This window comes from Schistosoma haematobium, chromosome 4, assembly GCF_000699445.3.
Source record: "Schistosoma haematobium chromosome 4, whole genome shotgun sequence".
Classification (NCBI taxonomy): Eukaryota; Metazoa; Platyhelminthes; class Trematoda; order Strigeidida; family Schistosomatidae; genus Schistosoma; species Schistosoma haematobium.
The window spans coordinates 28,392,182-28,410,404 of NC_067199.1; the positions used below are offsets into that span (position 1 = coordinate 28,392,182).

The following is an 18,223-nucleotide window of genomic DNA, read 5'->3' on the forward strand; positions in this document are numbered from 1 at the left end:
AAAAGTACATGTAAGCAAAGTAGACCCAACGACTACAGAATTCCTGTCAACTCCACTGTTCGGATGAGGATAATAACTGGGCAATTCTTATGTGCTCATTACGCGGTCTAAGGGCACCTCACATTAAACTTAGCTGTCAAGTAATTTGTAACGTGGCTTCATTGGTGCAACTGATTGACTGGAAGAATAAAATTATTCGAAATTGCTTAGGGATGCGTAATAACTCAGACACTGATGATATACTATTCGTCATTACTAACTATGAAAGATGATATCTTAACCTTTCATCGGTTTTCAGATTGGCTGAATGTGAAGGGAATGTGCGAAAGCTGTCAATTTCAATATCCAATTGAATTTAGGTAAATCACCATTCATATCACGTTTCTTTATGAAACACAGGAAAAACGTTCGTTTCTCCAAAACTCGTATCAACTGTTCAAATGGAATCTTAGTTTCAGCAAGTTAACGAGCGAACGAGAAATTTCCGACATAAAAATGTAAATGTCCAAACGAGTGCCAAACTCATATAAAATATGTGCCCAAGAGTCGCAAAGCTCTCTTGCTTCGAATAGACAGAATTCAGAACTTTTCACAAGAGGATAAAATGACTGGCGTAAAAGTAGCATTTTCCCAATGAAATGTTTTGTTTGAACGATCCACAAGATAGCGGGGTGTGTAAAAATGACCGCCATATTTTGCGTTTTAACTAATTTCCTACTTAATGACTTTTCTACTTTTCTTCCTTCGGAATAAATCCATGATTTTAAAATGTGTAAGTCTGATTTATAAATAACAGTAGTAGGTTAAATCTGTCTCCGTTTTGTCTTCTAAATGTCTGTACATTTTTAAAATGTATAATCACGATTTACAAGGGTCTTTTTTATTGGTAACAGGTGTTTGTCAGTCATTAGTATAAAAAAATTGCATGGGTCACAATTGCATGGGTGTCATATAAACCGATTCCGCCATAGGATTGGTCTCTCTAACTATAATTACATATCATTTAGATTGTTTTTCATTCCTAATAGTGGCTAGTGAACGACGTAAAATTATATTTAGCTCAAAACAACTCATTTAGAACCAGTGACCGTCACTGGAGTCGGTACTGAACTGGCCGCCCACTGAATATTACACTTGAAGAGTCAATTGACAAACATCATTATCAATACTGTATGGCTTGCAGAAGTAAGAAGCCAACTCATCTTCAGCAGTCCTTTTAACTAAGACATTAGTGAAAACTCATTAAATGTCCCATCTAGTTCATGTTTGCTTGGGTAGATGACCTGTTGGTTTGCTTTAAGCCATACAGTTATCAGGTATCATCCTACCAAGTGAATGATACCAATTATTTATGAATGCTAATCCATAGACTAACCACTCAGAGAAAAGACTTAGTACTGAAGCCAAGATGACCTACTTCTTATGGTTCTTGGGGATTTCCATTCTGTTGCTTACCCTTACAAGGACACAAAACATTACAACAAGCAGTCCATCATATAGGATGCTTTTATGACGTAGCTTTTAATGTACACTAAGTTGATGAAGTTTGAAATCTGAGAATTAAGTTAAAACGCGTTGTCACTTTGAAGGTATTATATATGTTAGATTTAATTTTTATGGATTACCTTCCCAAATTGCTATATCAGAACACTTTGCGTGTTAACAAGACTCACTTTTTTGAAACACACGATCCTTAGTGGAAGTCATTTCCTGCATGAGGTATGTAAAGTTTCGCTGAGACTAGTTTATGGACGACCTTTTGGCGACGCTAAAGTTTCTTCTTTCTCAGATCTGTTTGGTGACTCATACAAATCTCTATTACCTATCAAAACGATATTCGTTTCAGAAGACATGTTACGGAAGATAGTATGGTATTATTAATGTTAGGAGCGAAAGGAATGGAAGTATCTTCATATTTAGACATGTTAAGAGTTGCGTCTGTTTGTTCAAATAACCCACCGCTCAATGTATAATCTTCCTCACCATCACTGATACTACCTTTGCCTTGATTTTTTCGTTATCGTCTTGTTAACTCCACCTTCCGTGTTTTATATGAAACTGGTCTGGCACGCACTTATGCCAGGCCCTGTATTTATTACGATTGACTGATGTGCAAGTAATGCTCCAGATAAATCTTTGACCAAATACTGGTAATCTACGATTGTCCTCTACTTTTAATGCCCATACTTTTAGACCACAAAATAAAACAATAAAAGATCATCCCTAGCAGTCAGACTTCCTGTTTATGTCATGGGTGATACAAATTGACTAAGACCAAGTGAAGTTTTTAAATCGACCCGAGGTTTCATCAGCAGAGTTGATGAGACTTTCGCGGTAATTTAAGCGGTTTATGCTCTTGGCTGTTAGATTCCCTTTTATCACCGTAAGCAATGACTGAACCAGTTTTTGGATAGGGAAATGCGTCCAAAGCATTCTTGCGTTTTTGCCCGGGGGGCTTAGAAGACTCTTCACTTTGTCAGCTTTTCTGAAACAGGACAATGTCATCTGTGTATTGTTAACCAACCAGCGTGTCCTCAGGAAGAAAATCAGCTGAAAAAGTTAGTCAGTCTTGTGTGCTGTTAGATGTATAAGGGCAGTTTTCACTTCCCGGTTGCCCACACCGTGGGAGGGTTCTTCTAGAGGTACCTAAAAAGGAAATTGGGTTAGAAGTGGTCTTAGTGACCTGAGAGCGTGACCGCAGTATCCAAGGGACAACTGCTTGAGGTCGGTCACACACGAACTTTTGGCGAGTAGTTTTCATGTTAGTTCCGTACTTGTTGGGGCCTTACCGCCGGAGTCAAAAATACGTGGAATAAGGTGAGGTGTGCGTTTTTAGGGCCGACCTTTTCTAACCCCACCCTTCCTTATGGGAAGGTATCATCGCTGTTATGCTGGTCGTCTGAAGGGAACACCTTACTACCGTCACATCTCTATACAGTAAGCAGTACGACTTCGCCCTCAAATCTTGGGTTTACTGCTTTTAGTCTTACCGTTCTTCAACCGACCTGTGTATCATGGTAGGACCTTGAAAAACGATTAGTTCAGTTTGTATAGCTCGATTGGTTCATTACGATAGACAGGCTTAACCATCACGTCAAGGTAGCAGCAACGGTTAATCATAAGCTCAACACGTATCCCATTTTCGATGGTTATATTTCACACCCACAAGGTAGGACAGTGAACTTTGCAATATCCCCATTCAATAGTCGGTCGGGTTTCTTGGGGATAACATAATCACTTTACACGTGCCAGGTGTAAGGCGTATCTAGAACTCTATTTCTAGATACTAATATGGTTTAGTTACGACCCGTTAAAAGTTAACACATCGGTCTATTTTGGTTATTATTTTGTAAATGAGTTCGATCACTGCTTAATTCTTTGTGACCACTTAGTATATTACTTTTGCTAGTCATTTATTACTTAGACTCGATTATACATTTGTATGATTATTAAGTTGCTGTAAATTTTACTCTTCACACTTTTCGATATCGTCCACATCACATGTACTGTAGCTGGTGTAAATATGCAAGGTTCAACCACGGATCAAATCACCTATACAAATGACCGTCCCCAAGGTTTATCTACGGAGGCCAAGATGGTTCTCATGCAGCAGCAGTTAGCACTACTTCTACATGCTGATCATTGTGAACGCCTTGAAAGGAGGGGGATGGCAACAAACTGTGCGGACCGAAATTGTGGTGAAATTCGAAACTTGCTGCCTCATTTACAGAGTTGCACTCGAGAAAAGGAGTGCAATGTTCCACATTGTATTTCATCTAAGTACATAATGCGACACTATCGTTCTTGTGGAGATATGGAATGCAAAGTTTGTTCGGCAATCAGGAAACCCATTGGGAACTCTACACCATCATCAGTATCATCCGTTAGTTGCCCACAAAATGGACTCACTTCAAACCACAAATCTGACATATCATCCTTAAATGGCATCAAAATATCAGACTCTCCGCTTCCACACCAAGAGACTGCTTTTACAACTAGTTCGTGTGAATCACAACCAACGGTTGTGTTGAATGGTGAGTTCAACCGGGTACCTTTACATGAAAGCCGCATCACCGATCAACAGCGAGAACTAGCTATGAAAAAATTGTAAGTTCTAGTTCTTCATAAAGTTATTTTTTATAGTGTGAATGATATTTCTTTATCAATCTTTCCAACGGCAAATCCTACTGCATACAGTGATCCCAGGATGAAACAATTTCTCGATTATGTGAAACGAATGGAAAAAGACGTTTATGTAAAATCTAGGTCAACAGAAGAATATTTCAAAACAATGGCACTCCATTATCACAATATACATTCTGAATTAAAGGAAAAGCGTCGTCTGAGGGAATCCTGTCCACCACTACAAAATGGAGATATTTCTGATGTGACACAACCTTCAGACCTGTCAAATTCTGTTTCATCAGAAAATAACTCATTGAAAGCTAATTCTTATGATCAGGATCAGTTTTCGGATGCTTTAGAAATCGTATCCAAGCGTGAAGAACAGATTCAACGGGAAATTAAAGTTGAAGTTACAACAGAAAGCTCTTCGAATTCCTCTGACTCTGCAGGGGTTTTAGAAGACAAGGATAATAAAGAGGATTCAAATTCACCAGAAGTTAAATATCGTTCTGTCGCGTCCGTAGAACCTAGTGAAAGCGAAGTAAAGACAAAGATTGATGAAAAAACTGATCTGGAGTCGGATGCACCTGAGCCTACCAGTTCTGATGAAAAAAAAGAGGACACCCAGGCTTCTCGAGAACCTATCAGACGGAGAATATGGTACTCTAATGAACTGTTGCAGCATTTTCTACCAGTTGTGCTAAAAATAAGCAAAGAAAAGGATGCAGAACCATTTTTGACTCCAGTGGACTGGAAGTTCCTTGAAATATATGATTATCCTCAAATAGTTTCTGATCCTATGGATCTGTCAACTATACGGAGAAAACTAGAAGACCGAGAATATAAGGATCCTTGGGAAATAGTCGATGACTTTTGGTTGATGCTTAACAATGCCTGGCTTTACAATAAGAAGACATCCAAGGTCTACAAGACCTGTACAAGGGTAATTCCATATATTTTTACGAATACACATTTCTTTAGTTGGCTGAGACATTTGAAACTATTATTGACCCCGTAATGCAGTCGCTTGGATTTTGCTGTGGCAGGGAATACTATTACCAACCACCTACCTTAACCTGCTTAACGCCCAAGTTTTGTACAATATATCGCGATGCCGTTTATTACGTCTACAAGAGCGAGTAAGTCCTTAGTTTTTGTCATAATATTGTGATAGTGGTCAAACTCCTGGACTTTTGGAACAAAAATACACAGTATGCGAGAGATGTTACAATGAAGCTTTGGATCAAATAGCCCTTGACAGTGACTCCAGTAACCCAGTGTAAGTTGCATTTGCTTTAAATTTTGAGTGCATTTTTAGGAACGTTCAGAAGAGTTTGATGGAGAAGTGCAAAAATGATATCAAAGAAAAGGAACCATTCGTATTTTGCAAACATTGTGGGAGGAAGTGGCACAGAGTTTGTGCCATATACCTTGAAGAAATTTGGCCAGACGGTTTTATTTGCAATCACTGTATTGTGAACTATGGATTAAAGCGTGTTGAAAATCGTTTCACAGCTAAGAAATTGACAACATGCAAATTAAGCAACTTTTTAGAAAAACGTGTAAATGATTTTTTGAAGAAAAAAGAAGCCGATGCAGGTGATGTCATTATTCGTGTTCTTGCGGCAGCAGATAAAACTGTTGAAGTTAAATCTGGCATGAAGGCTCGGTTCTGTGATAACGGAGAAATGCCTGAGTCTTTTCCCTACAGAGTGAAAGCCATTTTCGCATTTCAAGAAATCGACGGTCAGGAAGTATGTTTTTTTGGTCTTCACGTTCAGGAATATGGATCAGAATGCCCACTTCCTAATACCAGAAGGGTGTATGTGGCTTATCTAGATTCCGTTTACTTTTTTCGTCCTAAACAATTCCGCACAGAGATATATCATGAACTTTTGGTTGGTTACATTCACTATGCAAAGTTACTTGGTTTCACAATGGCTCATATATGGGCTTGTCCGCCTAGCGAAGGTGATGATTACATTTTTCATATGCATCCACCTGATCAGAAAATTCCTAAACCGAAAAGGTTACAAGAATGGTATCAAAAAATGCTTAAAAAAGCACTCATTGAACGGATTGTGGTGGATTACAAAGATATCTGTCAGGATGCTAATGAGTCCCATATGATCTCTCCAGCTGAACTTGCCTATTTCGAAGGTGACTTTTGGCCAAATACTTTGGAAGAAATATTTAAGGTAATGCTCTTTAATGTTAAACGAGTTATAGCTGTCCTCGTAACTACAATTATAATTTGTATCAAAATCTAGTACCTGTCTATAACTTTTTAAAGCTGAACTATGTATTATGTTGAATAAAACCATCTCAGTTAGTTTCTTGGTATCATGTGTCGAGAAATGATCAGGTGCTTATTTCATCTATCACCAACTTTTGAAATAAATGTAGTTAAGTCCGAAACTTTCGGTTATGTTACTATAGAATTTTGTTAGGTCACTCTATCTATTCCTACCTTGTCTGTCAGCATCTTTCTTGTCTGCTGACCGAGTAGTAAATTTGTGCTCGTTTACCCTCATATTGTTTGTTGTTGGAAAACCCATCAAAAATATTTACGAAAAATTAGGCTATTATCCAACAATAATTTTAATGAGTTTATATTTTCGTAGATTGAAGCAGCCAATAATTATCGTCTTCTCACTTTTATAGCACAAAATATCTTCGGGAGGTTATTTTGTGGATAATATTTAAGAGATCTGATTTTCGACACGTTCCCATTATTTGAACTAAGAATGTTATAGTGAAAATTCGCTTTTAACTATCAGTCAATGACTAGAACTTTCTAGTTGGTCCATTAAAAATGTCGTCTGAAGTCTCGTTGCTTTACAATTTTCAGCTGTCTTTAGTTAGGTTTGTAACTATAATTGTGTTCATGAGCTGATTTAGGGAATAGCAAATCGTTTTGCTTAGTCAAAAAGTAATGAGTCTGGGCGTTGGCGAGTATTATCTCTTGACCAGTGCAGTCATATCATTGCAAATGTTAAGTAATTTTAACATGGATTTGTCTAGTTTGGAAAAGGTTGCATCACTCAAGGGTAGTATTTCTGTAATAAAACTTAACAGTATGCTTTTAGTTACGGTTATGTTTCCTCATGAACTCCTGATTTAAATACTACCTGTGAGTTTTGAGGTGGTTGCTATTGTTGGTACCAATGTCCTGAGAAACGTTTCTTACCTTACGAACTTTGTTTATATATAGCTATAATGCATCATAAATTAATTACCATTTCTATTTGAAGCCTGGTTTGTTAAATAATTCTATTGCAACTATGTTTCGAAATCGCTTCCGCTCCCTAATTAAATTGGCTTACGGATAGTAAATGCTTACTAACTTTAGGTTCATCTGTGACTTTCATATGAAAATGCCTTGAGTTAAATCGAAATGAAGATGCTAACACGAGGATGTGAACATAAATACGACACTTAAGATTCACAACAATTGAGACATTAGTAACTCGTTGGTTGGCATTTTTCTATCCTAGTCAAATCCTTACATAGTACGATCGCTATCTACAAACTCATTCCTTATTCTTAAATTCGTTCGCATTCCAGCTGCTGTCATTAAAAAAATAACTCGTATTTACATGCGATAAACCAATGGTAACAGAACGATTTATGTTATCCAATAGTCTTTAAGATCATAAATAATTATTTTCATTATTACTAATATTTTTCTACATATCTGGGCGATTTCTAAATTTTCTGAATATAATTCTAAAGAATTAGGTCTTTTCGAGTTTACTTTTCACGGAAACCCGCTAAAAGATTCTTGATGAATTTGTTTCGGTTGTGAATAGTTTTAAACCTCTTACTTGGTCTACGAGAGTATAATTTCGAAAGTGACTAGTTATTCTGCTAACAAGTATGTATGACATCCAACGTTCTAATTGGAAAATTCATTTTACTTTGAAGCAAATGAATCATGATACAAAGTAGCACCAGAAATGTTTCACGTAAGGGAAGTAATAATATTGAGTAAATAAAGAATGAAAAGTAGTAAAAACAATAAATAATTGAACATGAATAGCATTTAGTGAGAAATGCAGTTCAGCTACAAAAGCAACTGCTAAATGCTTTTCAATAAAGCTCATCTCACTATTATGAGAAGTATAATAGAAAACTACAGAGGGACCACAACTGGCTTTTATTCTGAGCCATATCTGATAATTCACTTGGTATTGTTTGGCTTGTATCTTCCCATTGAGGTTTAAGACTGCAATTGATCAGTCTGTTATTGGCATATGTGCATACTGTGCGTATGCCTTAATTCACAAGCTATTTTTAAGCAGTGATGGATAGTGGCTAGCAGTCTTAAACCTCAATGGGAAGATACAAGCCAAACAATACCCAGTGAATTCAAATTCACCCTATTGCACAAGCAAGTGGCTATCAGGACTCAGTAGCTGAGTGGATAACGCGATAGCGTTTGAAGCGAATGGTACTGGGTTCGAGTCCCAGAATGAACATTAACTCTGAGATGCAGGTACATCCAGCTAACGAGTCCCAAGTAGGACTAAACGCGCGTCCTAGATTCCACTGCTAGCCGCTCACTCAACTACTAGGATGCAAACTTTTCAAATTTCTTTAACTGTTCACCACAAAAAGTGAGTACAAGCACAAATTCCCCCTGGTAGAAAGATAACAGTTTGTCTCTAAATACATCAGCGAAAATTGTTTATTACTGTGTTGTAATGAACTTGAGAGGGTCGACTAATGTTAGGCATATTCAAATTCAGTTCTGTTACTTAGTTAACTAAGAGGTATTATAGTCAATATGCACCATTGACTTTTTGTTATAGTAAATTATTGCTATTTTAAGAGTAACAAATCCCTAATAATCAGTAATCTGATGTTAACTATTTAGCCTACATATTATTAGGAGGTTACAAGTTTGTGTGACGAAAATATTGTTTTTTAAAAACCTCTTCTATAGGAAATGGATGAAGAAGATGCCAAAAGAAAACAGGAGCAAGAAGCATTGGCTCGCGGTGGTGATGACGATGATGAGGCAAAAGAAAACGTGCAGACTAAAGAAACCGATGAAAATCCGGGAAAGAAGAAAGCCAAACGAAGAAAGCTCAAACGTAGTGCTTCTATAACGATCACAGGTAAACGAAAGCGCCTGGGTGGTATAGGTTCAGGTGATGTTGCAAATGAAGTTGCACGTCGTGTCTACGAAATAATGGAGAAACATAAGGAAAACTTCTTTGTCATTCGATTGCATCCTCAAAATTCAGTCGCTGCACTTCCACCAATTAAGGATCCAGATCCACTTATCAACTCAGAGCTAATGGAATGTCGTGGTGCTTTCTTAGAAAAAGCTCGTGAAAAGCACTTGGAATTTTCATCATTACGACGTGCTAAATATTCCACTTTGGTGATGTTATATGAATTACATAATGAAAATCGTCAACCTCTAATGTACACTTGCAATGTTTGTAGTGCACAACTGGAAACTCCATGGCATTGTAAACAATGTATCGAATATGACTTATGTCCCCGATGCTATGAAACTGAAAACCATCCTCATCCTATGGTGAAAATAGGTATTGGACTTGACGATTGTAACAAAGGACAAGAGCAAAGTAACGATTCAACTATTCAAGAATCAGGAAGAGATAAATTGAGTCGTTGGGTAAAAGCCTTGGGTCATAGCTGTTATTGTCGTGATGCAAATTGTCGTGTATATGCATGTAAGACAATGAAATATCAGGTACAACACTTTCGTGTACATTCAACAGATCGAAATCAATGTTCTGTTTGTCGATTCATCTATTATTTATGTTGCTATCATTCCAAAACTTGCCATGAATTGAAGTGTCTTGTACCTTTATGTCCTAAACTTAAGGCAAAAATGAAGCAACAGCAAAAGCAACAACGCCTAAAACAAACACAAATGTTACGCAGACGTATGGCCACGATGCAGCGCTGTAACAGCATGACTCCTAATCATCAACCAACTCCCCCACCATCTCAAAATTATCAACAATGTTCTCAATCTTCGACATCTGATTGCATATCTTCCCCTATGTCTGTACCTATGCAGTCATCGCCATTTGCTTCTACAGCTGTTACTACTGTTTCCTACAACCTTACCTCTCCACATTCAAGAAGTCAATCTTCTATCCAATCTCCACAGCAAAGTCCGTTTTTTCACCCTCCTTGTCCATCATCTTATCAGAATTCTCAACAAACTTCTCATTCATCAAAGGCATATGTGTCTAGTCCGTCAGTTCCCCGATCCCCGTCAATATCTGTTATGCCAGTCTCTACTTGTGTTCAAAATCTCCCTCAGTCAACTGGAATTCATAATAAGCCAGTTGGAACTTTAGAATCGGACCAGCTGATAAACACACATGTAGATATCAGTAGGACAGGTTATGCTTTTCAGTCTCAATCAAAATATTCTTTATCTTGTACCCAGCCTACAACATCTTTCAGTACCCAGCAACAAATGCAACGACATCATATACAGGAACGCCCACAAACAAGCCTTAATAATAATTGGGCCCCCAATTACGTTGTTTCTCAACATAGCATCCAGTCACATGGATCTACTTCTGGACACTCAGTCGCACATCGACCTTTGATTACAAGCAATTCAGTTCCCATAGATGCATTATCTCCAAAACCATTTGTTCACCAACCAGGTGTGACTCTTATGGATGTTGACCCGTCGTATCCCCAGCAAATAATGTCAAGTCGGTTTCAGGGAGAAACTGAACATAATAATTACATTTTCAATAAGCAATCCCAACAAGCGGTTACACACCACCCTTCACTAGCTTATTCTCAAGTTATTGAAGGGCATAATCCTGGAACCCTTTTACCTCCTAATCAAACTTCATCAGGAACTATTTCCAACTCTAATTGGAGGCAACCTGGAACTGCACCTCCAGGCAGTACTATGTATCCATCAGGGTCATCTGTTAGCTCTACTCAACCAAATACATCAATCGTTCGGTCTGCACCTATGCAATCTACGTCCTCTCAATCCATAGTATCAACAACCTCGCCTAACACTGGTGTTGTTGTTCCGTGTAGCATCTCTCCAGAGGACGTGCGGATCGTTCAACAAGCATATACTACAATGCGGCAGCGAGGTGCTCCGGCGTCTGAGGTAAATCAATTTTATATTCCTTTTTATTTTGATAGATTTTCGAATATATTTCAGTGGTTAATTTAACTTTTATGTCTGTTACTCAGTAAGTTCTTTTATCCCTTCGAAGTTGATTAGGAGATTAAATAGTTTAATGGAATGCAGTTCATTAGTTGAGTGTACTGTGGGATTGTTCTCAGTCTTTGTTTGCCTTAGGTTTTCTTAGTAATACTTCTCTTAAGTGCTTTAGGTTAGTATTTTTGAATATAGTGACTCGAAACTGCGTTTATTCGTGTGTGTAATAGTTTATTGCAGTAGGACAGATTCTTTAGTTCATACCAAAACTGGTTGTGTCAGATTGAGGTTTGAGCTTTATATTTACCAGAAGTTGTTTAGTTTGTTTCTGAATTTTTGTCAAATTTTCAATCAAAATAACCTTTCTATACACAACCGTCTTTAAGTGATATTCATCTCCCTTCAAAATCCAGTCTAAGTGAAAAGCAAAACTTTCCTTAGCAATAATTCCGCAGAACGTCATTCAAAATGTCAAGTAATTCTTATCTAAGTGATGAGAACTTTGGTTATCATAGTCTTTTGATCCCAAAAATCAACATGAATTAGTTAGACCAAATCAAGTCTTATCCCCAGTGTTTGATTTTAATGGTGAATTAGCCGCATCCTATGCTTTTTACAGCTCTATTTTGTGAAAGATCGGTTTACAAATTTACTTTATGACTATCTTATTACAACCTACACTTATTTTCTTGGATTCCCTCCCATTTACTATAAGCATAGAAGAGTAAACATTTAGATTCTATTAGAATTATTTCGCCGTCTTAGTCTTACAGAAAACGACCTATTTGAAGTGTACTTCATTTTCTATCCTACGATATTTTGTTTGTATACAATCACGTAGTATGTAGTCGTCGCTTTTAAACTTTAAGCTACATGAATTAGAAGAGTTGCTAGATGTTAGTCGTACATGGATCTATGCACCTGAATCATCATATAAGAACAGTAATAAACCGAAATTATTCATAATAATTTTCAACATTTCCTTAGTATACTGAAACGTTATGTTCCTTAGTCGTAAATAATTTGAAGTACTCGTATTGTAGTTACATCTAGTAATTAAATCAATCATTTTTTCTACACTTTTTAATATTACTCTTTGATACTTATTCCTAAATTGATATAGTTTTGTAACACTAAATTTCCCAATGTATTAATGTGAAACAATAATTAAGTTACACTTATATTCCTACAGTTGTAAATTATTCTAACTAGTTTGTCATATTATAGGCAAGGATACAATTTACACCAAACTCATTAGAAATGTTTATGTTTATTTACAGTATATAATATTTTGGCTTTTCATAAGTAGTTTGTATATATAAAAAGTTTGTGAATTTCATGTTTATTAATTTAAGTTTATTATTAATTATTATTATTATCATTATCATTATTATGGAAAGTTCAATTAATATTGATTAGCACTTATTTGATTAGAATAAATAAAATTTTAGCACATATTTCTTGACATTCCAATCAATTATTTTTTATAACGTTTTCTCTATTCAACTCATCCATATTTATAATGAATGTATTTAAGCACCAAGATTTATTCAGTAAGAAATTCTCTATATTATTTTTCTATCTGTAAATGTACAATAGTTTTACAAGACTATTTTATCTAAATTTTCCTTGGTTAATACACATGGATAAATAAAAATTATAGAAAAACATATCTCGTTTAGTTAATTACAAGTTTATTTACTTAATTTTTAGCCACATATTTCGTGTGTGGTGTTATCAAAGCATATAGTAACTATTATGTTCAATTGTCTAGATTATTACCCTAATTGTTAGGAAGGACATGATCACCTAACCAGCTTTTCTTCATTATGAAATTCTGTAACAGTCAGTGTCTAACAAATGCAAAAGCTTACTGGTATCTTTCTAATCATAGAATTTCCCAAGTGTATACTTTATCATCATTACTTTTGAAATATTTCGTAACTAACAGAGTATATGAATAGATATTATTCTAAAAAGAATTAATCTTACACTTGAAGATTACACAAAAAAGTTATTCTGTTTTGTGGAAATGGTTACAAAATCCAATCTTTTGAACACCGTGAACAATAAAATCAAAATAATGATATTGTTTTTCCCATCTACAAACCCTAAAGTACTTTAGAATTGATTTAAAAATACACCTAATGTGTCAACAAGAAAAATCTTTAACATGTAATTTATCGTAAGTAAAGAATCCAACTATTTACTGAAGTGTACTCTGTAGTTTCCTTTATCCTACTGCGCTGTTGTGAACCATGACACTCGAAGATAAAAGATACAGAGCCGTAGATATTCAATCACAGATATCTCGGGCGAATTTTTCAGTCATCAATGCAATTAATCATAGAAGTAAAATGGAATCAACCTCGGAACCAAAGCAAGATAAGATGCCAAGTATTTGATACTCGATCTATCTATGCTTAAAATTCGTTTGAGATGGGGTTTTTTCGTCCTTTACTATTACTGTATTATTTATCACTGGGTATTGGGATTCTTAAGAGATAATCGCAGATAAAGGATTATCATGTATTCTTATTTCATTCTAAGTCAGGTCCTCGTTAGAAAGACCACGACTACAGAAGTATATCTGTAAATATAATCAATCTTTTTGATTTATTGTGCTGTATATATGATATTAGCTATATAGACCTGGTTATAAAATAATATAGTCGCAATGTTGATACTGTGATGGGAACTAACCAACCAAGCATTAATAATTTTTAGGCAAGTGCGATGATCATATAATTGTTTCGAAATAATTATGAACATGAAATCTAAGGTTTTTAAATGGAACATCAACTGTTAATTTCAGCTTATTTTTCGCTATTACAATTTCGCACATACTGTTTTCATGCTAGTCAACATTTTTATTAATTATAACTGTATAAATATGTCTAAGAATGAAACATATTCGATGATAGTGATCATATTTGGAGTTATTTTTCATCAGCATTTATATAATTATTTCTATTATAGTACACTTCTTTGCAAATATTGTATTTTGATTAATATTATGTTACAGTTTTCAAGTTGGTTGAACTCCAGTCCACAATATGCGAGGGCGTGGCAGTATATTCAACAATCACATTTACACAACCAACAGCAACAATTATCTCAAATGTCCGGATGTATGCCTAGTACTTCTACTCCCCATTGCCCTATGGGAGCTCAGCTACATAGTACATATTCTGCTTGTCAGACTCCACAAAATTCTCAGTCATTTACTGGATCGCGTTCTTTACCTCCTCAGTCAAGGTATCCGTATTCACAGGTTCAACAGCAGCAGATTATTGGAAATCCTCAGTCACACCAATCACAGTCTTGGTCCTCTTTGCCCACACAACAACCTCGTTTTCGGCAAGCAGTAACTCCTCCAAGTTTTAATCAACAATCTAATCAACAGTTTTCAATTCCTTGTCATCAACAAGTTGGTAAACCTCCATCTACAACTATATCTCCAACTCAAGCATCTAATTCTCCTCAACGCTACATGACTCAAACAAATATGCCTCAACCTATGACCAATCAAATTCCTATTTCACCTCCTGCTTCTAACATATCTCGATGTGCTAATACTGTAATGCCACAAATGGCGTCACTTCCACGTTGTACGAACAGCCTCTCAATGCCTTCCATGGGTCTTGTAAATTCTGCTGGTATGAGTCCTAATCGGGCAGTTCAACCCTCTCCTCATTATTCGTCTGTAATGCTATCACAGTTATTAGGGCCTGGTCAAACAGCTAATCTTGTTAACACCCCATCATCTGTTTCAGAGTATCCTAATATACCAAGTAAACAGCATCTTGTTCGACAGGAATTCATTCCTTCAACAGTTTTCCAGCAGAAATTAAATTAGGGCTAAATATTGTTGTCCATTTATCTATATTTCAGCTGACTTTTCTTGAAATACTTGTGTTAAGTTTAAACCTTTCTTATTCAGATGTATGTATATATAATATGAATTTGATTAATGAATTATCTGTGAGTTCTCACTACTACTTGTTATTTTTCTTTATTACAAAAATGTGTAAATAGTACTTTTGACCTCCCAGAATGCTTTTTTAAAATTCATTCTGTATTAATTTCGCTGTCTACTTCTCACTTCAATTTTCCCCAGTGGTGAGATCATGTGATTTTTTTGCCATTTTCTGTATATTTGTACAGGCCATTGTATATCTGTACGTGGCTATCCCAATTTTTGTTGAGCTAGATTATACACACATTCACATTGTCAAACCTTATATTAATGTAATTTTGTTTTCTTTAATAAGAAATTTCTTTTTAAATATGAATTCACTCAAATGTAATTATTTCTAGCGTTTCGGAGTTCGTTGGTTTATGGTCTATTTGTTCAGTCCAGTATGGAACTAAATGAGCTTGATATATATTGTTAAACAAGAAAAAAGTGCACTGCTTAAATCTGAGTCTACATGGTAGATGCTATGGATAAACTCTTTCAAAGTAAATTCTGAACATAGATTCAAGCTATCTTACTTGGGAACAGTATGTCGAAAAAATAATCAAAATCTGTATTCAAGATAAGTAGAAACCAAGTAGATCATAAGCGAACTAAGAAAATCTGTGGGGTAAATTACGTCAGAATTGTAAAGAACAATCTCAACTAACAATTCTGAGATATCTCACTTTATATCTTAAACCTTCGATCCCTTTTATCGTAAATACCAGAGTCCATACTCTGTTCTTGAAGCAATTGGCAATAGTTTCATGATATATGGGTTTTGTGATTGACGTTTCCTCCATTATCTTGATAATTAGGCTGACGTCACACTTCATTTTAGATGGAGACTTAGTGAATCACTCCGGTCACCTATCAAATAATACGCCTCTTGACTATAATCGGCACTTTATCACGTAGAAGCTTTCGCAAATTAGTCTAGTTCGACCATATCATCTCTTGTCGGCCACTTTTCAGAAATGATGGTACTATTTACACACTCACTAAGACTATTATTAGCATTGTATGCTAAATGTATATATCCTGGTAAGTGGAAAAACTGACTTTGTAAAATATTAATCTCCTTATTTTTAGGGTGTCAGTACAAATCAATCTTGGATCATAACCCAAATTGGCAGTAAAGTAGTCTTAAGCGCCGCAGCAAAAACTTCGATACAGCCCAGAGCTACCAACATGAAACAGATTAGTATACCCAATGCTGTAGAACCCATTAACATCAAGAAGTTCAGCGTCATTCAGTTGACTGGCTTTCTGACAACAATCTCTACAGACTTGGGATTTTGGGTATTCCACTCCATACAGGAATTCTAACAAACAACGATACCTACTTTTTCCATGTTTCATAGTCAGTCGAGGATTCTGGCCAAATAACCTATTATTTTCAACCCTTCAATAATATGGAGAAGTTTGATTTAGTAAGCCAAGTCCCTCACTCAAAACATGATAAATGAATGTACCAGTACTAGTAGATAGAATGACTATCATGTTCATCTAGGTCTATTTGTCGGCTTTGGGTCTGTCTTAATTGTGTCAAACGAAATACTGCTCTAAAATGGAGATGGATGTTTCTGGAAAGCTCATTACGATCTCTCATGCCTCCATTAATTGAATCGATAATAAATAACTACCGTTAAGAATGAAAGAAAGTTTGCCCGTACTTTTTAAAAACTTTAAATGAGTGATACTTGAATAATCAGAAATACATTCAGCAGTTAGAAAAACTATTGGTACTAGATGACAAATCAAAATGTTCAGACTGCTTATTCTCGATGAATCATTGACTTCTCATCAGTATTATTGGCACTCGTCTCTGATTTTCTCATGTTACTCTTATTATTATGTAGACCGGTAACTACAACAAACAAGCAATACGACTTGAATTTATTAAATCATAGCCTTCTACTACTGGCTAATCGAAGGTTTAAATTTTGCCTCGGGTTGGGCTCCTAAACTATTAATATAGCTCATGAAACACTAATCAGCCATGACGAAGACTTCGAGATATTTTTTCAAATCAGCTGTCACTACGGCTATTATCCTAAGATACTAGATTTTCTAATAGGCAGTAACATGAATAAATTACTGTTGTGTCTCGAACAGTCATCTTAACATTTCAGTTATCGTCCTTATTCACTAAAAATCTGAGGAGTCACTATAGTATAATTGAAATAGTAAGTCATTATCCTTTGAGCACTTAGTGACATAACCACTTACTCCAGCGCTGTCTAGTAGGATTATGATGCTGCAACGAGAATCTATCCTGAAAAATGACCAGCCTAGATTATTTGCTTGACAAACCTATTAGTTATGGTTATTAGTTTAATCATTTGAACTAGTAACAGAATGTTCGAAAGCCTTCATTGAAACTCGTCTCTAAACTTTGCTTCCCAATCAGTAGATACGTAACCTGAAAATAAACATGTAGATGTAGACATATACAATAAGTTTTAAATTCTTAAGCAATAGAAAAGGTAACGAATAACTTCAGTCTGCCCCTAAGTACAGATATCGATTTTTCAATTATTGATAGCCTGAATTGAAAAACTATATCATTAGTAAGAGTTAAGTAAACAGTAGTAAAATATTCTGCTCCCCTTTGACTCTGAACAATATTTTCACATGATTACTTGAAATTTACCTAGTTTTACATCTGGTGAAATCTCAATCTAACAATACATCTGCCATCTATATATATATATATATATATATATATATATATATATATATATATATATATATATATATATATATATATATATATATATATATATATATATGTATAACCATACTCATTCTGTTTTCTTCAGTGATTGGACACAGTCTAGCAAGTTGTTGTTGACGCCGGCTGTGCTCCCTCATGGCTTGCTATGTAGTTAATGTACGTACTCACAAAATTGTATATATTTGTACAAGAAAGTTGAGTGGAAACT

General features: G+C 35.5%; 1 protein-coding gene across 1 annotated transcript; it reads left to right on the top strand.

Moving 5' to 3' along the window:
* The first annotated feature begins 660 nt into the window (after window positions 1-660).
* Window positions 661-16,497, top strand: MS3_00000454 (uncharacterized protein). The gene is made up of 8 exons (XM_051208218.1): window positions 661-772; window positions 3,513-4,107; window positions 4,144-5,068; window positions 5,107-5,264; window positions 5,300-5,404; window positions 5,444-6,323; window positions 9,074-11,260; window positions 14,340-16,497. Exons 1-8 carry the CDS (start codon window positions 769-771, stop codon window positions 15,171-15,173), a joined length of 5,688 nt encoding a protein of 1,895 aa, XP_051066692.1. The 5' UTR covers window positions 661-768; the 3' UTR covers window positions 15,174-16,497.
* The last annotated feature ends 1,726 nt before the right edge of the window (window positions 16,498-18,223 follow it).